At 39.7% G+C, this 25,703-nt stretch overlaps 2 protein-coding genes and 1 non-coding gene across 4 annotated transcripts; 2 read left to right on the top strand and 1 right to left on the bottom strand.

Moving 5' to 3' along the window:
* Positions 1-342: 342 nt before the first annotated feature.
* Positions 343-2,797, bottom strand: LOC132851919 (uncharacterized). The gene is made up of 4 exons (XM_060878899.1): positions 2,698-2,797; positions 1,838-1,969; positions 755-959; positions 343-668 (listed from the first exon to the last, which is right to left on the bottom strand). Exons 1-4 carry the CDS (start codon positions 2,779-2,781, stop codon positions 343-345), a joined length of 747 nt encoding a protein of 248 aa, XP_060734882.1. The 5' UTR covers positions 2,782-2,797.
* Positions 2,798-6,004: 3,207 nt separating this feature from the next.
* Positions 6,005-24,779, top strand: eprs1 (glutamyl-prolyl-tRNA synthetase 1). 2 transcript variants are annotated; one of them, XM_060879910.1, is made up of 35 exons: positions 6,005-6,159; positions 7,606-7,690; positions 8,349-8,448; positions 8,947-9,103; positions 9,260-9,402; positions 9,794-9,894; positions 10,009-10,135; positions 10,243-10,435; positions 10,556-10,727; positions 12,767-13,000; positions 13,135-13,219; positions 13,291-13,350; positions 15,274-15,384; positions 16,086-16,222; positions 16,355-16,562; positions 16,992-17,104; positions 17,315-17,432; positions 17,552-17,683; positions 17,783-17,995; positions 18,703-18,972; positions 19,240-19,353; positions 19,384-19,497; positions 19,613-19,881; positions 20,941-20,992; positions 21,098-21,307; positions 21,388-21,460; positions 21,553-21,632; positions 22,300-22,401; positions 22,486-22,641; positions 22,777-22,974; positions 23,065-23,238; positions 23,329-23,489; positions 23,612-23,690; positions 23,796-23,860; positions 23,977-24,779. In XM_060879910.1, the coding sequence occupies exons 1-35, from the start codon at positions 6,117-6,119 to the stop codon at positions 24,125-24,127; spliced, it is 4,800 nt and encodes a 1,599-aa protein (XP_060735893.1). In that variant the 5' UTR covers positions 6,005-6,116; the 3' UTR covers positions 24,128-24,779. The 2 variants fall into 2 exon arrangements, with proteins under 2 accessions (XP_060735893.1, XP_060735892.1); XM_060879909.1 differs by having other exon boundaries at positions 19,240-19,497.
* Positions 20,088-20,220, top strand: LOC132853038 (small nucleolar RNA SNORA47). The gene has a single exon (XR_009649156.1). It is a non-coding gene; the product is annotated as a small nucleolar RNA SNORA47 (small nucleolar RNA).
* Positions 24,780-25,703: the final 924 nt, after the last annotated feature.

Here is a 25,703-nt window from a genome sequence, read left to right as displayed (position 1 = left end):
CAAGGCCTGTCATCTGCAGAAATCTCTGTGCGGATATCACACGAAAGTGGGGGAGCAAGAGGATGTTCTGCAAGAAATGTGAGGAGATATTGCGCTGAAAATGGCTTAAGTTTGATGGGACTCCAAGACGCGCATTTGGAGTTAGAGGAGGCAAAAGCTATAACCGAGGTATGTACTTGATATATCTCCCTGTTTTTGCACTTTTATACTCACAAATAGGCATGTTGTATTTGACTTTGTTTTATTGATTCAAAAATTGAGTTGTAATGTTAATTTATTTACATGTTTAGGCTGGTTGATGTGATTGGTGTTCATTGTTCTTGTTACAAATTTACATTCTGTTCAAATAGAGCAATCTGCTTTTCTCACATTGTGCTGAGTTGTGGTTATAAGACAGAGCAATGCCTGTTTGTACGGAGCCAAGTCATTGTTCACTGCTCTAGAGAACAAGTCTGAGATGTCTGAATATTGCTCAGCAAACTGATTCTCAACTCTAAGTTTGTCCTGTTCAGTTGAAAATGGATCAACTCCAAAAGTTGAATGTGTGGTCAGTGAGGATCCCAGCTGTTGGCTGTAAAGGTCTGCTGCATCAACTGAATGAGGCAGCAGCTCCTGTGGGATTTTTTTGGGACATCCACAGCCAGCCAAGTCATTTGGTACACCTTTACCTGTAAAATAAAGAACAGACTGTTGGTCTTAACTTATGAATGCTTATTGTGATTATTGTAATCTTTGCAACACTGTATTATTTCACCTGGAATTCGGTGAGCATTCCATGACTCCACCAGCCTTGTAAGACCAATCTGGCACAACTGACCAGTCAGGTTTGACACACAGTATCTCACAAGGCTGTCGTTCATGTATATTTCCTCTTGATCCACCAACTGCAGAAGAGCTGTCTTCAGTGGATAGTTGACACGACTGATGACTTCAGGCCAGATTCGTTCAACTATATGATTCTGAATTTGCAACAAAGGTTCATCAGTCAATCTGTTGTGGTGGTTAATGAAAAATATGTTATGACCCATTTGGAGAAAAATAATTATGCAGAATTCCCAGTAAATCTGTAAATGTATCAACCCAGTAGTCATTATGCACATTTACACCTGGTCCTCTGCTTAAGGACCATTTTCCCAAATGGAATGTAACATTAAAAAAAACAATGTACTGTAACTGAATAAAGTCCAGTGTTGTTGTTTTTTTTTCTTTCAGCAGTTGTTTAATGTTAAAATGTAACCAGATTAAAAAAAAATCTGTTCTTGGCCAAGGTTAATTTTGATTTTAATTTAATGGCATGTTTACCCTAAAATTCAGAAAGCATAGAAATGTAAAGACAGTTTATGTCATGTATGCAAGTAAACAGTATGCTGCGGAAGCAAACAATAATAGTAATAATAAAAGCAGGCATACAAGTAGTGTGCAGCTGAAGCATCCACAAAAACTACTGAACTGTACCCTTGTGGATGAAGTCTGTAAATAAGGCCTTATCTCCTGATTATGGCGATGAGATGTCAGCAGCTCCTGCATGAAGTGTGTCAAATAAAACTCCTTGCCATGATCTACTCGCACCTGGCCCCATATACCATATTCAAGTACTGCAGGCCTATTGGATGAAAAAGTCAATTTTAATAAACTTTTTAAACGTAACTGTTCCAAATCAGTTATTTTCTGTATAATATGGTTCATAACAATGTAGGTGTTCAACAGTTTAGTCACATTCTTAGCCATGTGTATGCAATCCCTTTAGTGTCCACAACAAGACATAGGCTGTTACCTGAAAACATCTTCATAGATGGCAAGGTTGTTTTTTGATAGGCATTGTAGAATGAGCAACAACCTTTTTGCTGAAGCCATCAATGGCTAAAACATGGGTGACCCCAAACATAGCCAGTTTTTCGTTTTGGTCCATATGGATCTTATGGCCCATGTAACCAGCTTGATATGGTATGGGGTTGAGATTGCGGGCACCCTGAAAAAAAAATAGATAAACAGTGTACTGAATGTACTGTATATTTCATATACAAAATCCCATTAGTCCTTTATACACTGCATCGGTTGCAGGTTTTATAAATGTAACGGTGCCTATTTGCGTTGTCCCTGTCAAATAAATTAATATTCATTCATTCATTCATCCATCTTCTACCGCTTATCCGAACTACCTCGGGTCACGGGGAGCCTGTGCCTATCTCAGGCGTCATCGGGCATCAAGGCAGGATACACCCTGGACGGAGTGCCAACCCATCGCAGGGCACACACACACTCTCATTCACTCACGCAATCACACACTAGGGACAATTTTCCAGAGATGCCAATCAACCTACCATGCATGTCTTTGGACCGGGGGAGGAAACCGGAGTACCCGGAGGAAACCCCCGAGGCACGTGGAGAACATGCAAACTCTACACACACAAGGCGGAGGCGGGAATCGAACCCCGACCCTGGAGGTGTGAGGCGAACGTGCTAACCACTAAGCCACCGTGCCCCCATAAATTAATATAAATAATTATAATGAATAAATAAAATAAAAATTAGGGTATTTGGTTTCATTATACTATACAATTGTGTAAGGTTTTTTTTAATCTTAGACAAGCTAAGTAACTGCAGCTAAACAACCATATAAAAATACACATTAGCTCATAGTTAAACATAAATTGGAATTTTGATAATGTAAAATATTAATGTTGAGACAGTACATACCTGACGTCTTGCTTCATGGTAAGACTGATGCATAGTTCTGAGCGCTGTTCCAATTCTCGTCTCTGCAGCATGCACTCCTTTCATGGCGAGATACCCCTTTATCATCCTTCTTCCATATGTAGGTCCCGTCTAGATTATAACAAATTAACATGATTTCCAGTTTCCAAAATCATACCAGCTGATATATGTTTATCATGCCCTTAGACAGTGCAGCATGTGTATGTCTGTGTTAAGGGATTTGTCAGTGTTGTAAGGATTATGTTGACAGCGATTACTTACAAATAATGGTAGGCTGAGGCTATTTAGTGTGATTTATTTAATATTTGTAATAAGCGGGCATAAAAGATGCCAGTTGAAGACCCTTTGCGGATGCAGGACATATGTGTGTGCATATAGGCCTACATGTTAGTTCTCACACTCTTTCTTTCACAGACACACACACACACACACACACACACACACACACACTAAAAACGGGGAGATATACTGTAGCAAGTACATACCTCGGTTATAGCTTTTACCTCCTCTAACTCCAAATGCGCGTCTTGGAGTCCCATCAAACTTAAGCCATTTTCAGCGCAAAATCTCCTCACATTTCTTGCAGAACATCCTCTTGCTCCCCCACTTTCGTGTGATATCCGCACAGAGATTTCTTCAGATGACAGGCCTTGTTTTGCCATATCTAATATCATAACTGAGTACGGTTCCAAAGACATTTTAGTCTGGGCTAAAGCAACATTGGCACAATCTGAAATTTGGCGCTCTTGTAATGTAAATGACCACATCCGGTCTCGGAATATAAAAAACGGGCCTTTTTTCGTTTCTGTTTTCTGGTGATTTTATTTTTTTGTTATTCGAAATATAAAATGAAAATCAAACCATTTTTAAAATTTTACTCATCCGTTTTTGACCATGAAAAAGAAAAACGCGTTGTATTTCAATTGTAATTTTTGTATTTTAAAACGAAAATCAAATAGCCACTCTTTTTTTGTTTTTTAATACCCGTTTCTAAATGGAAAGTCATTCATTCATTCATCTTCTACTGCTTATCCGAACTACCTCGGGTCACGGGGAGCCTGTGCCTATCTCAGGCGTCATCGGGCATCAAGGAAGGATACACCCTGGACAGAGTGCCAACCCATCACAGGGCACACACACACACACACACACACACATAATCACACACTAGGGACAATTTTTCCTGAGATGCCAATCAACCTACCATGCATGTCTTTGGACCAGGGGAGGAAACCGGAGTACCCGGAGGAAACCCCCGAGGCATGGGGAGAACATGCAAACAACACACACACAGAAGGTGGAGGCGGGAATCGAACCCCGACCCTGGAGGTGTGAGGCGAACGTGCTAACCACTAAGCCACCGTGCCCCCCTAAATGGAAAGTCGAATGACCAAAAGATACACGGACCGTTAAGGGACCCCAATTGGCCAATGTGTGTGTGTGGGGGGGGGGCTAAGGGGGGAGCACCTTTCGGTGCTCGGGCCCTAATAAACTGAAAGTCTGATTGAGTAAAACAAAAACATTCACTACTGGGACAATTCCCTATCAAACCACCAGAGGGGGTGCTGACAGGTGTTTTGCTATAGTTTGTTTAATGTCATGTGGTTATGTTATTTCAGAGAAACACCGCTAAACAACACCTTCACGTTAATAGGAAACATATGACAACACACGTGAGAACGTACATGACATTAAACAAACTGTACCTAAACACCTGCCAGCACTCCCTCTGGTGGTCTGACAGGAAATTGTCACAGTACTTCTTGATACAGATGTATAGCTACTGAGGACAATAGACACACATCCACACCTATCAATGGAATGGGGCTGAACCACCACTAATATTATTTTACTTTAGTAGTGAACTAATCTAAGCATAGCAGTAATGCTGACATTGGTGTTGGCTCACAGTGATGATATAAATGCACCAGGAGGAGCAGCATTGCTGGGATTTTTTAAGCAGTGTGCACATTCAGGCTACCTTCCATGTTGTAGGTGTAAAGTTACAGATCATTTGTGTTAATCATCCATTTTATCTGTGCTTAATTAAATCACTGTTAGCTAAATATTCTTGTGGTCGATTATTCATGACCCAATAGTAGCATTTCAGTAATGCTGTAGCTCCTGATGACATACACATACTATACACTGGCACTATACCATGTCTGTGTCACTGGTATATGCAGAATGCTCTATCACACTAAGAATATCAGACAAGCACTTGTCCTAGGATAATCTGTTTCATTTACAGCATTTGGCAGACACCCTTATCCAGAGCGACTTATATTTTAGCTGATTTTTAATACAACAGAGCAACTGAGGGTTAAGGGCCTTGCTCAAGGGCCCAGCAGTCAAACTCATGACCTTCCGATCAGAAGTTCAACACTTAAACGACTATCTCTGATACATTCCTCTGATACAGTGTAATATAAAAACAGGTCGACTACTGTCAGTAATTGTTTTCCTAAAAAAGTGTTTTTACACAATTAAATAACCAGAAAGAGTAAGCACACTCTACCTAATTGTCACTGAGTGTATAAATACAATACATACATACAGAGCAAAGAGTCTCTGCACATCTAAAAGTTATTATGACTGACCACATTTATCCCATGATGAAATGTGTTTATCTTAAAGGAAGTGGTCTCTTCCAGGAAGACCTCTTCCCCATTTACAACTTCACTAAATAACATTCTCTAAATAGTTTATTAGATATATATAATACCTCGAACCAGCTGACCAGCTGTTTGAGTTTTTTTGGCCAAGATGTTAGACAGTGCACTTTTAATGTGTGTTTTTTTTTTTTTAAATTATTCCTCTTATACATCAGCCAGTTTTTTTTATGTCTTTCTTACCATTATTTTTCAGGTATATTCATTGAAACATCAGCAAAACAAATTCAATGTTATCACTTTTGTTATAATATGTATAGATTTTTTTGTTGTGTGTGTGTGTGTGTGTGTGTGTGTATGTATGGATGTATGTATGTGTGACTGTATGTATGTACCAAGAAAGCACGTTAAAAACCACAACAAATTGCTTGTGCGTCGAATAAATCTGATTCTAATTCTCCTTCATGGGGGACTTTTATTTTGGCACAATTTAACCATCTTTCCGAGCATCATCAATACTCGGTTCCATATTTGTTTCTTCGCCTGTATTCGGGTGGAAATCCTATCAACTGCCTTATGATTGGTTCGTAGTTCATCCTCACAACCAATCAATCGCTGAATGTGTTTGCAGTGTGATCTACTAACTAATCACGACACAGGGGCGGGACTTTTAAAAATACGGGTAGGAAAAACGCTCTTAATCCACACATACTTCGTGGCGTTTGGGGAAGAGCTGTTTGTGTAAGCGGCGTGATACAAGACACCAGCAGCAGTCAGGGAGAAAACAGCATGGCTTTAAACCTTACCGTCAATCCCAGCAACCTACCGCTAGGTAAGACAACCAGTACGAACTGGTTTAAATGATATCTGTGTGAAAACTTGTCTTGGTTTACGTGTAATATGTTGTGATGTTATGCTGCACGCGCAAAGTGGCGTCGTGGCACCCAGTCAGTACGCAGCTAAACACATGGTGTGTGTGTGTGTGTGTATATGTGTTTGTGTGCATATATATATGTATGTATAGCTTCAAATATCCACATCACAGCTCCTCCAAACAGTGCATGACCAAATGCACCTTAGCTAACGTTACATACTGAGTAGTAAAAATATAAGGGAGGAAGTTTGGTATGACTACTTAAATTTTAAAACCAGATATAAAACACAAATATAAAACAGAGACATTGTTTTTAACACTGCGAAGTTGAGTGCGTCCTGTGTTGGGTTTATTTTACTTGCACTCAGCCAAAGATTAGCTTTCTCTTTCACTGTGCTGTCAGTTTATTAGTGATCCACATACATGAACCTCTGGTGGTGCCACCGTTTGTTAAGAGTCGGTATTACTGGCTGATGCAATCCAAATGAAACGGGTCATTTTTTGTTTTTAATGATTTTTATTAATAATTTAGAACTAGTCAGCAAGCAAACAATAAGTTACAGACTGTAGACTTTTATCACATGATTACTTTTCCTTAGGCAAAGTGCACTAGAATAACACTGCTGCAGCACTGCACGAACAAAACAAACTCCAAAAACTGCACTAAAACACCACATTATCACACTCCAATGAAATGCTTTCAGTCCCTAAAGTGACAGTACATTTAGGCAGAATACTTTAGCTAACCAGAAACACATCATGACAGACTAATATAATATAATACTATATAATAAATCCCTACAGTTCCAGAGTTGCAGATCAGTCTTTACAATGTATGAAGAAAAAACTGGCATTTATTTGAAATGTGCTTCAGAAAAATTTTACTTTCAGGAGACTGGCAATAAATCAAGCCTTTGCTCACTTATTTGCATGCATTTATTTTGATTTTCTCTATGTTTTTGTTTGGTTTTTTTTAAAAAAATTTTTATTGATATTTGTATAACAGTGTCTGTCATCAGGACTTTGACAAAGCTGTGATGATTATTCCAATAAAGCTGCCATTGGTTGGGTTTGAAATATGTTCTTTCACTTTTAGTTGTTAACATCTGTGTTGTTTTGGTTGTGTACCAAATGTGAAATTATTTGAAGAAGCAAAGATGGTTTCGGTTTTGTTGACCTTTGAAATACAAAAACCACTTGAAAAACAGGTTGCTATCATTTTACCTTAGGCTTAGTTAAGACTGGAATGTATGCGAGCAGTGTTGGATGTTGCTGCACATTGATCTGATGGGAAAGAAGTTGAGCAGCTGCCTTGGTGGCTCTGATGTTCCGCAAAAGTCTGTTTCTGTTTACTTTGCATTTTGAGACCACATTGTGACTTGTAGTACCACTGTGTGCCTGCAGGGGCGCTGTTAGCAGCAGAGCACGTGAAGGGCAGCGTCAGTGTCTCTGTGGAGGAAGGCAAAGACACCAAACTCCAAGTCTCTGAGTGAGTGGGCATGCTGTAGAACATCATCTTGTTCACAAATATTTCTGTACAGTTTAATTGCTCTTAATCGTTTTCTGTTAAAAAAAAAAAATCGTCTATTAAAAAAGTGGTGGCTCAAGTGTTGATGGGTGGATTGGAGTTCAAGCCCCAGCACAGCCAAGCCACCACAGTTGGGCCCTTGAATAAAGCCCTTAAGCCTCTCTGCTCCAGTGGCACTGTATCATGGCTGCGCTCTGACCTCAACCTCTAAAGTTGAGATATGCAAAGAATGAATTTCACTGTGCTGTAATGTATACATGACAAAAATAAAGGCTTCTGTCGGCTTCTATTTTAATATATTTTATGGAATTATTCTTTTATTATTAGTTATTTTTTTGTTTATGTGGGTTTTTGTTTACTCGCAAAAACCATGGCAATAAGAGGCTACTGTAGGCTACATTAAATTGCCTTTTGGTGTGAGTGAATGTGGGTTTATTGTGCTTTGTGCATCCTCTGTATTCCCACCATGTACCGTGTTCCCATAGCTGAGATTCACCACAACCCTGCTAAAGTGGTTATTGACAATGAATTAATAAATAATTTTGTTTTGGGTGGTTTGTCTGGGATATTTCAAATATGTGTATTCACTCACATTTGACTCTTATTATTGTTTTAATAGCCAGGTGCAGTTCAATGACGTAAACTCCATTACACGTTACCTTGCACGTGTAGTACCAGGCCTGGGTCTGTATGGCTCCAACATGCTGGAACAAACTGAGGTCAGAGAATAGTGTTTTTTTTTTCTCTTTCCACATCTTACAAAAATGCTGACCAGCAATTAGTCCAATTTAGCATCAGTGCTACACAAAATGGAAGGCTTTGTCAAAGACATTAAATCTTGGATGAAGTCTGCCTGAAAAAGTTTATGTTCCTGTAGAATTTGATGACTAAAATCCTTGTTGTAACTTTTTCATTATTGGTCTGTCATTATTTAAAGTGTCCTCTCTAAAGTTGTACAACGTAAAATGTAGCCAATGTTCAGAAACTAGTACAGGCCACATTGGACAATGTTACTAGCTTGCTGTTTTAGTCTGTTTATTTGTAAAAGCCTGAGCATGGAAAAGTGTCTGAGCACGGTTAAATTTCATTCTGACACATATTGATATTTACATTTTTTGTTATCCCATCATCACAAGCACTTCACTCAGTGGAGACGTGCCTTTGTTAATTGTTAATACAATGATAATTGCTGCATAAGCCATTCTGTATGTCTCTAGGTGGACCACTGGCTAGAGTTCAGCGCCCGTAGCCTGAGTGGACGGTCGGACCTGGCTCCTGCTCTTGCAGAATTGGATGCAGCACTGTCACTGCGCACCTTCCTGGTGGGCCACAAAGTGACCCTGGCTGATCTCTGTGTGTGGGCTTCTCTCAAAGGTGAAAAGACATGATCAGGGTCATTGTGTTTCAACATAAACCTAGCTTTGTCCAAACATCTTTCTTGTCTTCTCAGAGACAGAAAAGTCTGCATGGTCCCCATTCTGATCAAACCATCATGAAATGAAGAAGTGTATATTTGCTCTGTGTTTGTAGGGAGTCGGGAGTGGCAGGCAGCGCAGGCTAAACCCGGGTCCTTTCCTCATGTTTGCCGCTGGTTCTCTTTCCTGAGCTCTCAGATGCCCTTTAGTGAGGTGGGCACCAAGTGGGCCAGCAAGCTCTCAAGCAGTCTGGCTGCTGTAAGTACCTTTTTTGTTCTAAATGACCTAGAACTAAGGCGCCAAACACACACAATGATTTTACATTGCTTTGAATATATTTGCTTTATTAAAGGGGCTTCTGTTTTCCATGCAAAACCCTCTTAACCCTCTATGTTGAAATTACATATGCAATGAGTTTCATTATAAAGGGTTAGAACTGGCACTTTCTGTTGAAGTTTGGGGCTAAACTAATTTCAGTTTGGTAAATGTTCAAATTATAATGTGTTATAATGTGAAAAATTGTACAGTACCTTCAAGGAAAACCTTATTACGTATAGCACAAACTAATTAATTACGTAACCATGTTTTTGGAGAAATGTTAAACGAATTTCAGGCAGACTCTCATTCATTTCCATTGTTTCTGTTTCAGCCTGTCGCAAAAGAGAAGAAGCAGGATCTTGGGAAATTTGTGGAGCTGCCTGGTGCCGAGATGGGAAAAGTTGTGGTGCGATTCCCTCCAGAGGCCAGTGGGTACGTTACACCAAACCCTGCATAGTGGTTCAAAACTACTGAGCAGTGCTCCTGTTTTAACACTTTTATCTCCTAGTTCTGAAATGTTCCTTATTGTCACAAAAACATCTGTAGGTACTTGCACATAGGCCATGCCAAGGCTGCCCTTCTCAACCAGCACTACCAGGTTAACTTTAAGGGCAAGCTGATCATGCGCTTTGATGACACAAACCCTGAGAAGGAAAAGGAGGACTTTGAGAAGGTGTGTGTAACATTGCTTTCTTAGTCAGTTTCTACTAAGGATGACTTGTAAAAACTTTTAGGTTACTTTGTGCAGATTCTGAGGTAAGATGCTGCTTTTTACTGCAGGTGATCTTGGAGGATGTGGCCATGCTGCAGATTAAGCCGGATCAGTTCACCTTCACAAGCGACCACTTCCCCACCATCCAGCGTCTGGCTGAGCAGCTGCTTCAGGAAGGCAAAGCCTACGTTGATGACACACCCCCTGACAAAATGAAGCAGGAGAGGGAGCAGAGGATCGAGTCACACAACCGCAAAAACTGTGAGTTCCTGCTGGTATTTTGTGCAGAAACTGAAGCTTGAAGAAGTTGGGAATTACAGATAACTAATAAAAGAAATTTAAATATTTCTATTCTTTTCTCTTTTTTTTCCCTCTCCATAGCTGTGGAGAAGAACGTTCAGATGTGGGAGGAGATGAAGGCAGGCACAGAGTTTGGTCAGACCTGCTGTATGAGAGCTAAGATTGATATGAGCTCCAACAATGGCTGCATGCGTGACCCTACACTGTACCGCTGCAAAATTGCATCCCATCCCCGCACTGGCAACACGTACAAGTGAGTACACACAGGGACACACGACTTTGATGTCTTTGTACAGGGATGTCATAATTTGTGTATGTCATGGCCTGCGTATGTAGGCTGCTTTTAAAGGCTGAGCGTGCACACAGGAGGAACTCCCATCATTGTGGAAATGAAAAAGTTATAGTGCATGCTGTCATGTACATAGACTACCAGTCAAAATTTTGTGGACACCCCATGTTTTTCATATATTACAAAATTACGCAAATATTGTACTGAAATAATTAATATATTTAAATAAACTTTTCTGATCTACTATTTAAAATGAAATAACATAAACAGCATAATTCTTGACTAATTTTGTTTGTAATTGACTGCAGTACTGCAGGTGTAATGCTATAAAAGTGAAGTGTCTGTCACAGTTGACTGGCTGTGTTGTCCAGCTGAATTGAATTAGGGCTTAACGGTTTGTCATAGTGGGTCTGTTTCACCCCAGGTTAGGGATATCTTTGCAGGTTTTAATAACATTTAGTGGCAACTATGGGAGGCAAATGTAAACTCACAAGAGAGGATCAGCAAGCTATTGTTACACTGAAGTATGAAGGCATTTCCTGCAGAATAATTGCCCAGAATCTCAAAATACCATTGAGTAATGTAGCATACAGCATTAAGAGGCATGCAGAAACAGGGAAGAATGCTGACTGGAAAAGCCCTAGAAGACCTCGTTCAACAACAAAATCAGAGGAGAAGATTATAAGGGTCTCCAGCCTACATAAGAGAAAGCTAAGTGCACCAGAAATCACAGCACAACTTAATGCACCTAAAGCTGCATAAAGCTGTGCCAGTGTCAACTTCAGCAGTGCAGAAGAGACTTCTGGAATCTGGCTTGATCGGTCATGTAGCTGCCAAGAAACCCCAGCTGAGAATGCAGAACATGGTCAAAAGGATTCTTTGGTCAAAAGGAACACAAAAATTGGATTGTTGCTGTTTGATTCATCAGACCACAAGACATTTCTCCAAAGTTTGATATTTTTGGTTCTAAACGAAGATTGTACATGCATTACAGAACTGGTGAGGACATAATACCCCTGTGTAGTACCAACTGTCTAGCATGGAGGAGAAAGTGTTATAGTATGGGGTGTTTTGCGGGCTCTAGATTTGGTGACCTATATAGGGTGACCATAGTATTCTCCAAAGACATGCCATACCATCTGGATTGATACTAATTGGACAGTCCTTCAGGACAATGTTCCGAAACACACATTTAAAGCGTTGCCAGAGCTATTTGAAGAAAAAAGTACAAAAATGAAAAAGATGACATGGCCGCACAGTCACCTGACCATAACCCTATCGAGTTAGTATGCGACAAACTTGACAGAAAGGTCAAGGCCGGACAACCAGCCGCTGGACAATTCTTCTTCAACAGTTCTTTAGTGAACCCTACTTGATAGAATGCCTAGAATCTGTTCCTCAGTTATAGCTGCAAAAGGTGGCTATATTGAAGGTTCTAAGGTTTTTGTTAGCCAAAATATGTATTTTTGTTCTTTTATTTTTATTTTCTGTATATTATTGTAGGTATAAATGAATATCTGGTGAATGTAATGGTATGTCCTTTGACTGGTAGTGTATTTGGCTCTGGGCAGTTCATGGTCAAAATACACTCACCGGCCACTTTATTAGGTACACCTGTCCAACTGCCCGTTAACGCAAATTTCTAATCAGCCTATTACATGGCAGCAACTCAATGCATTTAGGCATGTAGACATGGTCAAGACGATCTGCTGCCGTTCAAACCGAGCGTCAGAATGGGGAAGAAAGGTGATTTAAGTGACTTTGAACGTGGCATGGTTGTTGGTGCCAGACGGGCTGGTATGAGTATTTCAGAAACTGCTGATCTACTGGGATTTTCACGCACAACCATCTCTAGGGTTTACAGAGAATGGTCCGAAAAAGAGAAAATATCCAGTGAGCGGCAGTTCTGTGGGCGCAAATGCCTTGTTGATGCCAGAGGTCAGAGGAGAATGACCCTAAATTTGACTTGTGTATAAAAGACATCTCTTGCTCTCTTGTTCTAGGGTGTACCCCACGTATGACTTTGCCTGCCCCATTGTAGACAGCATTGAGAATGTGACCCATGCGCTCCGCACCACAGAGTACCACGACCGTGATGAGCAGTACTACTGGGTAATCGATGCCCTGCGGCTGCGCAAGCCCTACATTTGGGAATACGCTAGACTCAATCTCAACAACACTCTGCTCTCTAAGAGGAAGCTCACCTGGTTTGTGGATCAGGGCTATGTGGATGGATGGTGAGTTGTTCCAGAGAACTTTCAGAATTGACAAACGATGTATAATAAAGTCTCATAAATGAAATGTTTTGTATGAGCTGAATTGTGTAAGTTTTACTGTGTAATACAGATTATGTTGTTTGTCTTTCCCCCAGGGATGACCCACGGTTCCCCACGGTCAGAGGAGTCCTGCGCAGGGGAATGACTGTTGAAGGGCTCAAGCAATTCATTGCTGCACAGGTTTGCAACATTTTATGCATTGTGTGTGTTTCTTTGCCTTTATTTCCCTTACACTTCCTGTCCTCACACAGGGTGGATCCAGGTCTGTGGTCAACATGGAGTGGGATAAGATCTGGGCATTTAACAAAAAGGTAAAGACCCTACAGCCTTATGTTGCACTAATTCAACAGCATCAGTGGTGGGTGGTGTCACACTTTTCAGTAAGGCATGCTGATGTAGGACATGAGTTGCAAAAGTGTTTCCAAATGACCGCAGGAAGCACTGTGAACTCAGCACTTTTTGCTGGAAGCGTGATCGCAGAGATTTAGTAGACAGATAGTAGAGAAGTGATACGCACATTGGGCTCTGGTATAAAGATTTGTTTATTCCTTGATTTACTTTTACGCTGTTTGCTTGGATGATTGCACATTAAGAGGGCCCGGTTTCAAGTGTTGTGTATTCTCATTCCCAGCCTTGTGTAAGCTTTGTTCTAACATCTATCCTCGCCTTCTTTTCTTCATGCTTTCTTTTTAGTTTTGTTATATCTAGAGCCCTCACCTACCCCTGGCAGCTGTTTCTTTCACACTGTACCACTTAATTATGTTATGAAGACTTCATTTAGGCAAAACAGCCTGTCTGATCCAAACCCTTGGAGATCATTACCTGTCATTTGAACAATAATAATAATAATCAGCATATTATGCATAGTGTTTTGCATTTTGCACCATCTGCATCACATTTCTCAACCAAAAGTGTGCCACTAGCTCAAACTGTCTGTTCATTCAAAACGTGTAACATGCTATGAACAACATTGTATTCTGGTTGCAGTCAGGAAGGCATTTCTTGGCTTTTAATTATCAAACTTTTTATAATCATTTTTCTTAGGATGCATTTATTTATTTATTTATTGTTTGTGTAGAACAATAGACTTGTAATTGGTCATTGACTTTGATCTGGCTGCAAGTCCCGTTAATGCTATAAAAACTAGAAGAGGCACAGGTGGAGGAGAGTTACAAGGCCTTCAGTTGTTACTGAATGATAAGAGCAAGGAGAAAGCACCTCAAAACATTTCCCATTCTGTCTGACCTGAACTGTCTGACCTCTTGAACTCTGTCCTGTGTTCTGCATTAAAATGCATCTCACTCTTCTGTTTCCAAGCTGCCAGTTAGCTGTAAAAAGGTACTCCTCCTCCTTGTCCTTGTCTGTATTCTCCTCTTGGTTTCCCTTCTCACTTCTGTGTCCTTTCTTATGCAATATTTATAGTTCCTCTCATTTTCTCTTTCCAAGCCCCAGGCCATCTGTCACAGAAGGCAAAAGTGTAATTTTGGCAAGAACACATGTCTATTTTGATGTGGTAGCTTTGCAGTTAAGGTGTTGGACTATTGATCAGAAGGTTGTGAGCTCAAACCCCAGGTCCACCAAGCTGCCACTGCTGGGCCCTTGAGCAAGGCCCTTAACCATCAATTGCTCAGTTGTATAAAATGCGATACAGATGTAAGTCACTCTGGATAAGGGCATAAATGCTGTAAATGTATTGTGCATATTTTTTTTTGTTAACTGAGCAAACATTATAAAGTTTTGGAGTTAATACAGCTTTTCCATACGTTATAACAGTTTTCTGTGATGGGACCTGACTCCTCCTGGCTTTCCTACTGTGTATTTGCTTTTCTTTATGACTCCCTCCCTTCATACAGCTTCTGGCAGATTTCATGCACCACAGTATTCCACTTCATGACTCCCAGTTACATTCAGTTTGACACCTTTGTTTTACAACCTGTTCATTTCAGCCTAAATCATTTTGCTTCATGCTTTTATTATAGTCACATGTTATACAGAGTGCTTAATATGAGTTGCTGGTATAATCTTGGAAAATTCAGACCATTTTAATCTTCTCCTTTTGGATGAAACAATATTTCAGCTTTCGTTGCAGTCCATCTGTCTCTCCTCCATCATGTGTTCCTTTTTGCTAGTGTTTTGGGCTCTAACAAAGGCAGAACGTTATTGTTTGTTTTTTTTTCCCCTGGTCTATCATTTTCATCAGTGTCTCATGGACTTTCTTGCTATCTCTGCTGTAGGTCATTGACCCCATAGCTCCAAGGTTCAGTGCCCTGCTGAGCTCACAAGTTGTACCTATCTCAATTTCTGATACCAAGGAAGAAATGAAGGAGGTGGCCAAACACCCAAAGGTAAATACTCATTGTTCATCTTTTAAGAAGTATGCTGGACATGTGGGATATAATACCATTCCTACCATAATACATTGTCATGTAATGTATTTCTAAGCACATGGGTGTGACTAGTCTGACCTATCCCATATATATATTTTTATAGTCAGTTTACAGTTACCACGGATATATTTTAGAAGGAAGGAGGATTTTGACATAAACATTATAAATAGGCCTACAACAAAGTGTCAGATCAAATAATGATGCCAGTTATAAGGTGATTAAATATGCTGCTTTGATTTGTTTTGGTCCCTTTCGTCGACACTCTCTCCCACTCAACTCTAAGCAGCATCAACAGAGAAAACATCAACCACACAAACATTAGACAGCTGATTTGTAAAACGATTGTATCGGCATATGCTTTTTTTTCCCCTTCTTATCCATTTTGAAAAATGTAGAATCCTGCTGAGTTTTTGTGAATGCTGCAGTTCTGACTGTACAGCTGGTAACATTACACCCTTCTCTCCCCTAAACTCTCGTTAAACATTAAATGCGTCTGTCTTTTCAGTTCAGGTTGATTAAACCATTAATCGCAATCAGTTTAAATGGAATAAATTCAGGGGAAAATTTCTGATTGAATTAGTTTTTATCTTGTATCGGATTACAGAGAGAAGATTCTGAGAACTATGAGAATTAAACTTGTCTCACTTTTTATTATGTAGAACGCTGATGTGGGGATGAAGCAGGTATGGTATGGCCCAAAGGTGTTTGTTGAGGGAGCAGATGCTGAGACCTTCACCGAAGGAGAGACTGTTACCTTCATTAACTGGGGCAACGTCATCATCACTAAAATTCACAAGTAAGATATTTCTGGAAACTGACAGCTAATGGACACAGGACTTTATTGCAGGTCTCTTAAATGTGAGATGAAGTCCTGATCCAACCTACAATTCACCACCCCTGCACCTGTCTTTCTTCTATTTCTCCTCAGAGACAGCAGTGGAACCATCTCATCTCTGGAAGGGCGTCTGAACCTGGAGAACACAGACTATAAGAAGACCACCAAGATCACTTGGTTGGCTGACACCCCCAATGCTCCCTTCACCCCTACTGTGTGTGTCAGCTATCAGCACCTCATCACCAAACCTGTGCTGGGCAAAGATGACAATTTCAAGGACTACATTAATCCAAACAGCAAGGTGAGTGCTGAGGCCGGTACAACATGATTAATTGCTCCACCATATTTTCCAGACTGTAAGTCTATTCATTTACTCCTGCGCAAATGCAGTGACAATTTTGAATTTTTTGTGTTTGCTTAATTATATGTATTAACCCGAGGGAGCTAAGGCATCTACTTCACAATGTTCAAAATACCAGTTTGAATCTTTAGGAAAAAGTCTTATCCATTCATCAACATGCACAGATATTAATGCATCTCAGCATTCTGCTGTAACCGAAGAAGACAAAATCGAAGCCAAACAGAACTCCTATTTTCAGAGTTTAAATAAAAGTGCATGGTTTATCACTAATACTCTGATTTATTATGTAGAAAATGCAATTCACGGTTCTTTCAGATGGCATTGTGGAAATGCTTCGTGCTGACATGAAGTCTTGTCTGTGTTTTAAAGACCGAGGAGATCATGCTAGGTGACCCATGTCTGAAGGACTTGAAGAAGGGTGACATCATCCAGCTGCAGAGGAGGGGCTTCTATATCTGTGATCAGTCATATGAACCAGTCAGGTTAATATAGTTCACTGCTCATAACTAACGTCATTAGCATGTTTTAGTAATTCTCTGTGTAATGAAGCTACTGTAATATGACTGATTATAACAACTGTTACAATAAATCATTTATCACAGCTGTTTTACCTTCATTTTTGTAACAAACTGTTATACTGCAGTTTGAATATTTAGACTGTACTGAATTATAAATTTGATCTACTTGTTTAGTCCTCATAGCTGTAAGGAGAGCCCCTGTGTCCTGCTGTATATACCAGATGGCCACACCAAGGAGATGCCCACATCTGGCTCCAAGGACAAAAATAAGGGCCAGCCAACCAACAAGCCTGTGAGTGCAACATTTTCTATTATATTCCAGGAATATTCTTACTTTTATCTGTTTTTTTTTTTGTTTTTTTTTTTTTTTTTTATGGTTTTGTTTATATGTTCATATGTATTTGTCCTCAGGTAAAAGCTGAGCCTGAAGTGTCTGCAGCCCCTGTAGCCAACAGCCAACAAATACCTTCATCTTGTCCTTTCACACGTGTAGCTGAGCAAGGCGAAGTGGTGCGGAAACTGAAGGCCGAGAAAGCACCCAAGGTATACCTCTTTATGAGATATTGTTAAATTGCCCAACTTATTTTCTTTTGGTATTAATGCGTCCTTGTTTTTTTTAATGTTCTACTTTGTCTTTTACAGGACAAAATAGATGCAGCTGTAAAAGAACTTTTGGCTCGCAAAGCTGAGTTTAAGCAACTCACAGGTCAGGATTACAAACCCGACATGACTCCTCCCTCTGCAGCACACACAAAGCCAGCTCCAACATCTACCTCGTCCCCTACTGATCTCTACACGCAAGTGGCTGCACAGGGAGAGCTGGTCAGGAAACTCAAAACAGAGAAATCAGCAAAGGTGAACTGTTGTTACAATGTTATATACACACAACTGACATATCTTAAGTGCCTGTGGTGGAACCAAAATTCAAAAGCGCTAGTGTTTAAGGAACGATTGTACGGCTTGACTTGTGATGTATCTGCATGGTATTTCAGCCCATAAATGTGGTTGCCTTTGCCAAGAGGTACAGACTTGGCCATAGAGTTTTTGAAAAGAAAATGCTTCCATATAAACACAGAAATGATTAAGATCAGTTTTTGTCCACGTCAGTCGCCACCCTAATAAAACCTGTAGTCTTGAAGAGGAGTCCACATGCACAAACCTAATATGACTAAAATGAGCTTAAATATTTTAGCTGTGAAAACGATTAATCTACAAATATCTCTAACGGTGTTAAACTTTACAGGATTAGACTCAATGCTAGGCATTATAAAATATTAAACCTGGCTAAATTATTCAAGCATGCTTAAATAAAACATTACATAATAAAACTGTGTCCCTGAATGAGCTCAAAATATCAATTAAGGGTCATTGGGGAAAACATTTATTGTGAACAGAAATCTGTTGTTTCTAGTGAAATATAAAAGTATCACCCTAGTTGGATTTCTGTGAATGTGGGTTGGTTATATTGCATGATTATTAGGTGTGGTAAGTGATTAACCACTTAGTTTTAATAAAATAAAATGAAATTGACTTTATGTTCATCCCCATGCTGTTCTTCCTAGGAACAAATTGATGCTGCTGTGAAACAGCTGCTCTTTCTAAAGGAAGAGTATAAGAAGGTGACTGGTCAGGACTACAAGCCAGGAGCTGCTCCTGCTCCTTCAGCTCCTGCTCCTTCAGCTCCTGCTCCTTCAGCTCCTGCTTCATCAACCACCACGCCATCAGTGTCCTCAGCACCCAAAAGCCTCAATAAAGATGCTGTGGACACTTACCATCGTGTCTCAGAGCAGGGTGACCTTGTGAGGAAACTGAAAACTGACAAGGCACCTAAGGTTTGTATTCTTAGGCCTTTGTAACCAAGTTCCTCATTTATTTGTAAAGTGGTTTTCTCCACTGTAAGTGAGTTACAAATCAGTCTTCATACATCTCTGACACATAGTTGAGCCATTGGGGTTTTTTAACTGCATCCATTAGACTAGAATTTGAAGTTACAATTATCTTATCACGCCCTCATACCTACATCATGCTGTTGGCACTGCAATATCACAGTGCTGATTATTTTTTGTAGTATTTACAAGTAATGTTTTCTTCTAAACTAGGATCAGGTGGATGCTGCTGTGAAACAGCTGCTGAATCTGAAGGCTGAATATAAACAGCAAACTGGAAAAGAGTATAAACCAGGCCAGTCTCCCAGTTCTCCAGCCCCTGCACAGGCCGCCCCTGCACAGGCCGCTCCTGCACAGGCCAACCCTGCACCTCCCAACTCCTGCGCTTCCCCTCAGGCACAGGCTCTATATGCACAGGTCTCCCACCAGGGGGAGCAAGTGAGAAAGCTCAAAACAGAGAAAGCCCCAAAGGTACATTAAATTCTTCACATTTATTGTTATTTATTTTTTGTAATGCACATTTCAAAAATTTCTCATTCATATGCAAATTCTGAATAAAGCTCATTTTCACTTTTTTTTTTAATAGGAACAGGTCGACACAGCAGTAAAGACCCTGCTGGAGCTGAAGGGCCAGTACAAAGCTCTGACTGGACAAGAGTACAAGCCGGTGAGTGCTGCACCAGGAGCAGGGGGCACAGGATCAGAGGACAAGAGCCGCAAGGAGCGCGAGAACACATCTGAGAAACAAGGAGGAGGAGGCCGCAAGCCACAGAAAGGAGGAGAAAAACCTCAACAGGGTCAGGAGAGTGGGGCAGGAGGAGCAGGAGATGGTCAGGGACCAAAGAAACAAACACGGTATGTTGCTTAGAAAGTACTGTGTTGATATGATGGATGGACCCAATAGCAGTGCAAACATCATTTTGGTCTATTTAGTCTTAATTTTGTTTTAATGTTAAATTGCTTCTAGTGTACTTTTAACTCTCAGTCCTGCTGTAATAGTTATCTATCTAGTTATTATATTTTCTGTGGTCATAATTAATCGCACAGTCAGTGGTTGTCGATGGAGGCTTGAGAAAGTTTGGATGTTGATTCAGTACTGCCATAACTGGTTATAACCTCCAAGACTAAATCTCGATCACTGCATTCATGTCTGACACTTCAGTACAGATAATGCGCTATGGTCGAGGACATTTGTCAGGATTATACTGTACACATAATGAATTACTATGAGAGAATATCAGTATCAGAGAATGTTTTTGGTATCTTAAATGTCCACTGTGATTTATATTATTTATTAAAAGCTGTCTTGCTTATATTTTTGAGAAACCAACATTATACATCAGTTAGTTCCAGTCCACTAATTTTGATTGGTCAAGTGTGTTTTTTTTTTTAAGAGTGCCTACAGTTACTATAAACTCATTGAGACAATTCACTGTGTAGCAAACAGTATTTTTCAAGAATATGATGTCTAGCATATATGAAAGCTTGTGTCAAAATCTGAAAGCTTGTCAGTTGAAAATGACTAGAAAAATGATGCTAGTTTTACTTTTAAGCTTTTTTTTTCCTGGGAATGTACAACTCTATGTGAGCTAGCTAACCAAACGGCTGACATTCTATAAAGTAAGCATAGCTTTTTTTGGGATCTATATCCACACAAATCTAAACAGAAAATGTGGCCACTTTGTGCTTGAAATGTCACCTAATGAATATTAAATTCTTATTGATAGAACACAGTACTGATTCAAACACCGATATAACTACAACATGCTGATATTCAGTATGATCACACACTTGTAAATGCAATATTGCTTTTATACAACAGTTCAGGTGCATTCAGTATAATTGCACTTTTGCTAGTGCAGTATTTCGTTATTAGGCTCACATTTTCTTCTGTATTTCCTTCTTCTACTACAGTTTAGGACTTGAGACAAAGAAAGAGGAAAATCTGTCTGACTGGTATTCTCAGGTACTGTGCTGTGTGATTTATATAGTATGCCATTTGAAGATGTATGTTAACATGCAGAAGTAAAACTGCATCTTCATGCTTAACTAGATTCTCCTGTGTCTCCAGGTGATTACCAAGGCGGAGATGATTGAGTATTATGATGTAAGTGGTTGTTACGTGCTGAGGCCGTGGTCCTATGCAATCTGGGAGAGTATCAAAGAATTCTTTGATCGGGAAATCAAGAAACTAGGAGTGGAGAACTGCTACTTCCCCATGTTCGTCTCTCAAGCAGCTCTGGAGAAGGAAAAGTCTCACATCGCTGACTTTGCTCCCGAGGTATGGATTAGATTTCTAAAAGTCTGAATTATAGAGGTGTGTTTTGGAGCAAAGCTGTTCATTCTGACTTCTCTGTCTAGGTTGCATGGGTGACAAGATCAGGGAAGACTGAACTTGCAGAGCCTATTGCTGTGCGTCCCACTAGTGAGACAGGTGTGGCACATGACAGCCTTCACACGACCTACTGTACTATCACAAATAATACTTTGGTGCAAACAGCTTTTTTTATTTGGTTTCTTTTTCAGTAATGTACCCTGCTTATGCTAAATGGGTCCAGTCACACAGAGATCTGCCAATAAAACTCAACCAGTGGTGTAACGTTGTGGTGAGTTCAAATCATCAATCAAATGAAATTGTTCCATTAAGCATAAAAGCAGGAACACATTAACACACCTGTGCTGCACTCATTTAAAATAAATGTCAGGAAAAAACATGTATTTTAATTCGTTCACAATTAATGGCTCGAGGTTCAAACAGCATCTCTGGTAATAGGCAGACAGCATTGTATAGTGCCATGCTGATTGTATAGTGTCATGCTGATGGAGTTCGACTACTTTTTTAATTTACAATGCCGTTCTAAACCTAAACTTAAGCTTACATTTTAATCAGTTAAATTAAATCTTGGAAAATATCATTAGATATTGTAGAAATGAAAATGTCTAATAGATCAACAACACATATGATGAGGTTAGGCATGAAGCATTCACAGTCAAAAAATTCACACGTTTCAAAATGAATTTAAGAAAAACATTTAGAGTACTTGTGATTATAAGGCTCTTTCTGCATTTATGCTGTAAATATATTACATAATGTATTTGTATTTGTAGTTTTACATTACACATTAAAATGTAAAACTGTATAATAAAGTTCTACAAAATGGCATGGTCTAGATTTGTTTAAGCTTTAATAAGATTCTAATTCGATACTTGAGCTCTGTATACTGGTCCACACTAAAAGCAGCTGTTTGCATTCTCTTTCTGTCTCTTGTTTAGCGGTGGGAGTTCAAGCACCCCCAGCCTTTCCTCAGGACCAGAGAGTTCCTCTGGCAAGAGGGACACACAGCCTTTGCCACTAAGGAGGAGGCTGCCGAGGAGGTTATACATGAATCTATTATGCTACAGTAGTTAGCTCTTGTAAATAAAGCCGCCTTAAGAATATGTATGTGTTTGTGAGAACAGGTTCTACAGATTTTGGACTTGTACGCAAGGGTGTATGAGGAGCTTATGGCCATCCCTGTGGTTAAAGGTAGGAAAACAGAGAAAGAGAAGTTTGCAGGAGGAGACTACACTACAACCATAGAGGCCTTCATCTCAGCCAGTGGAAGAGCCATTCAGGTCAGTCACTCTTCATCTTAAGACTACATAAAAATTGTACAGTTTTTTTTATTTTTAGTAGTTTTGTTATATATTCTTTAATTCAAGTCTCTGTATAAACCTTGAGGTTAATTATGTTGCTTTTTGTTCTCTCAGGGTGCCACATCACATCACCTGGGCCAGAACTTTTCTAAGATGTTTGAGATCATGTTTGAAGACCCAAAGAAGCCTGGTGAGAAACAGCTGGCCTACCAGAACTCATGGGGAATAACCACACGCACCATTGGAGTCCTGACCATGGTGCATGGAGACAACATGGGCCTGGTCCTGCCCCCCAGAGTGGCCTGTCTGCAGGTACCATCTATTCAGATTCAGTGAGGTTTTGCTCAGTATTTCTGAACTTAATTTTCTGATATGATCAATTTTTGTTTTTGTTTTTTTCAGGTGATCATCATTCCCTGTGGTGTCACAGTTTCTCTGCCTGAGGCTGAGAAGGAGCTCCTGTTGGCTCAATGCAACAAGTATCTTTCCAGACTGCAAAAAGCAGAGATCAGGGTGAAGTCTGACCTTCGTGACAACTACTCACCTGGTTGGAAGTTCAATCACTGGGAGTTGAAGGTAAATGTGTTCTTTTTAGGTGATTTTCAGCATTCATCATATTATTCTATTAATGTGTAATACTATAAATGTTTTATTTCTTGAATTTAGGGTGTGCCAATTCGCTTGGAGGTTGGACCTAAGGATCTGAAGCAGAACCAGTGTGTGGCAGTGAGGAGAGACACAGGAGAGAAAATCATCCTTCCAGATGGGGAGCTTGAAAAGAAAATTGCACACCTACTCGAGGAGATCCAGGACAACCTCTTCAAACGGTACATGCTCATGTGTACATACACATATATTCTGATAATTAGTTTATTATCATGCATATCTACATGTATGTATGAAGAATGTTGTAATGGTAAAAAAAAAAAACTTTAATCTGTATATTTAGGGCTTCCGCTGATCTGAAGTCAAACATGGTGGCTGTTGACACGATGGCGCAGTTCCAGAAAGAGCTGGACCAGGGAAAGGTATGCATTTCATTCAGCTATGAGCAAGCGGCACTGTGACTATTATCTAATTTTTGGAAAAGTACATAATGTACACTAACAATGCATTTTATTAATGGTTCACAGATTGTGCAGATTCCATTCTGTGGAGGCGGTGACTGTGAGGACTGGATAAAGAAGACCACTGCAAAGTAAGAGACTAGCAGTACCTAATTTTAACCATGTTTACTTATTGTCCCTTTATGTGACAATGTATATTGTACCTTGCCCAATTCGCACTAACAGGACTTCTGTTTTCTGTCCATAGGGATCAGGATCTGGAGCCAGGTGCACCCTCAATGGGAGCTAAGAGTCTGTGCATCCCCTTCCAACCACTAAAGACCCTCCAGCCAGGCCAAATGTGCGTCAGCGGCAAAGAGCCAGCCCAGTACTACACCTTATTCGGTCGCAGTTATTAAGAGAAGGGTTTTTCTAAAACCCTTCTACCCGAATCTGGGCCAAATTATAGTCTCAATCATGTTAGAATTCACAAATGTACTAACATGAACTTCAACAAACCATTGTTCCTTCTTATATTAATCCCTAATGATCATACTGGTGTCATCTGCTTCACTTTGAGTAAAGTTTATGTCTGTCTGGTAACTCTCAGGACATATTTGTGTGAGGCACAGTACAATACACATGTACTATTCTGCTGTCAGATATGAAGGTAGAGACCCAAGCCTGGTCTATCATTAGCCATATAATGAAATATAAAAAAATCCTCTACACCTTTATCTTTGTTTTTGCTCTTTGCTGTTATTTTTTCATAATCTATCATTCAGGTATTCATACATTCATACAGCTTGTCTAAAATAAAGTGTTCTCCATTTCTGTTATGTTTTGTTGCCTAATTGGTGTTCATTTTTCTTTTTTATGCTTGAAATGTTGACAGGGTGAATAACTTGGATTTATACAGGTTGTATTCTTGCATTATACAACTGTTGTAAGTTTATGAGTTGAGTTCATACTCAGATGTGGGTTTTCCTGAAACAGTTGCATCATAATTGAAACAGCACAATTCTGTAGAATGTCTTTGTTGTAGGATTAAAGGGCTCAAATGTTATGGCATTATGAGTTTATGATGACATGGATTTCCAAGGTTGAATCAGAAGATTCCAGCTGACTTGCACAGAGCTTGTCTCTCAACACCTTCAGGGTAAATTGGAACACCAAACCTTCTTGCCTGATTTCACAAATCTTGTAGCAGAATTGGCAAATTCCCACAGACATGCTCTTGTGGGAAGACTTCCCAAATTAGTAGAGGCTGGAAAGGGATGTTTAGCTGATGGTCAGATGTCCACAGTGTTGGAAGAACTGACAACAATGAATATGTGAGCTGTATTTATGGCCTACTGGTCTAGATTTTTTTCTAATGCTGCTTTGTAAAAATTGTATTAATACTGATAGTACACTCAAATAAACTGCATATCACTGTACATATATCTGTACATTATTGGCACAAATAAGTATAATTTAAAATAGGGATACACAGTATACAATTCCTGGTTTTGTAATATACTGAAAAAAAATTAGTCTATGTTAAGTGATTAAACCATCTGGTTCATTCTGATTCTCTGCTAAGTCTTGGAGCTTCTGCACTTAACCTTCTTTTGTAGTTCCATATGGATGCCATAAACAGTTCTATACATTATACCAGAGTTCTACTTTTGCTTCACTGGTTAATCCCACATGTACAAGCTTTACAGCTGTATTCACAATGTGTTCATACTAAACATTGTTAGTATTATTTGGCTTTACAGTGTCTGGCATTCAGGGCCCCAGTTCAGTTCTGAACTTGGATTACTGTCTGCAGAGTTTGGCATGTTCTCCCCATGTCTAGGGAGTCCTTCGGATTACTAGGATCAAGTGATTACTGAAAGAATGACTGAAAAATCGTTTTAAAGGACATCATTTTTTCTGCAAAGAAATATCAAAATGAATGTTTCTGTCACATGTAATGCTTTTTCAAACATGGGTGGAACTGAATATTCG

This window comes from Tachysurus vachellii, chromosome 10 (assembly GCF_030014155.1).
Source record: "Tachysurus vachellii isolate PV-2020 chromosome 10, HZAU_Pvac_v1, whole genome shotgun sequence".
In the NCBI taxonomy this organism is placed as follows: Eukaryota; Metazoa; Chordata; class Actinopteri; order Siluriformes; family Bagridae; genus Tachysurus; species Tachysurus vachellii.
The sequence above is the reverse complement of the archived record's forward strand: the minus strand, read 5'-3'. Positions and strand labels throughout refer to the sequence as shown.

Bases quoted from the DNA above. Each gene is read 5' to 3' on its own strand.
- LOC132851919 (XM_060878899.1), bottom strand. From the start codon at position 2,781: ATGAAAGGAGTGCATGCTGCAGAGACGAGAATTGGAACAGCGCTCAGA. The intron at 960-1,837 runs GTTGTTGCTCAT...TTGCAAATTCAG, and splicing joins TTGATGGCTTCAGCAAAAAG to AATCATATAGTTGAACGAAT. The intron at 669-754 runs GTGAAATAATAC...TTTATTTTACAG, and splicing joins GAATGCTCACCGAATTCCAG to GTAAAGGTGTACCAAATGAC.
- eprs1 (XM_060879909.1), top strand. From the start codon at position 6,117: ATGGCTTTAAACCTTACCGTCAATCCCAGCAACCTACCGCTAG. The intron at 17,996-18,702 runs GTGAACTGTTGT...TGTTCTTCCTAG, and splicing joins AAACAGAGAAATCAGCAAAG to GAACAAATTGATGCTGCTGT. The intron at 21,308-21,387 runs GTATGGATTAGA...TTCTCTGTCTAG, and splicing joins TCGCTGACTTTGCTCCCGAG to GTTGCATGGGTGACAAGATC.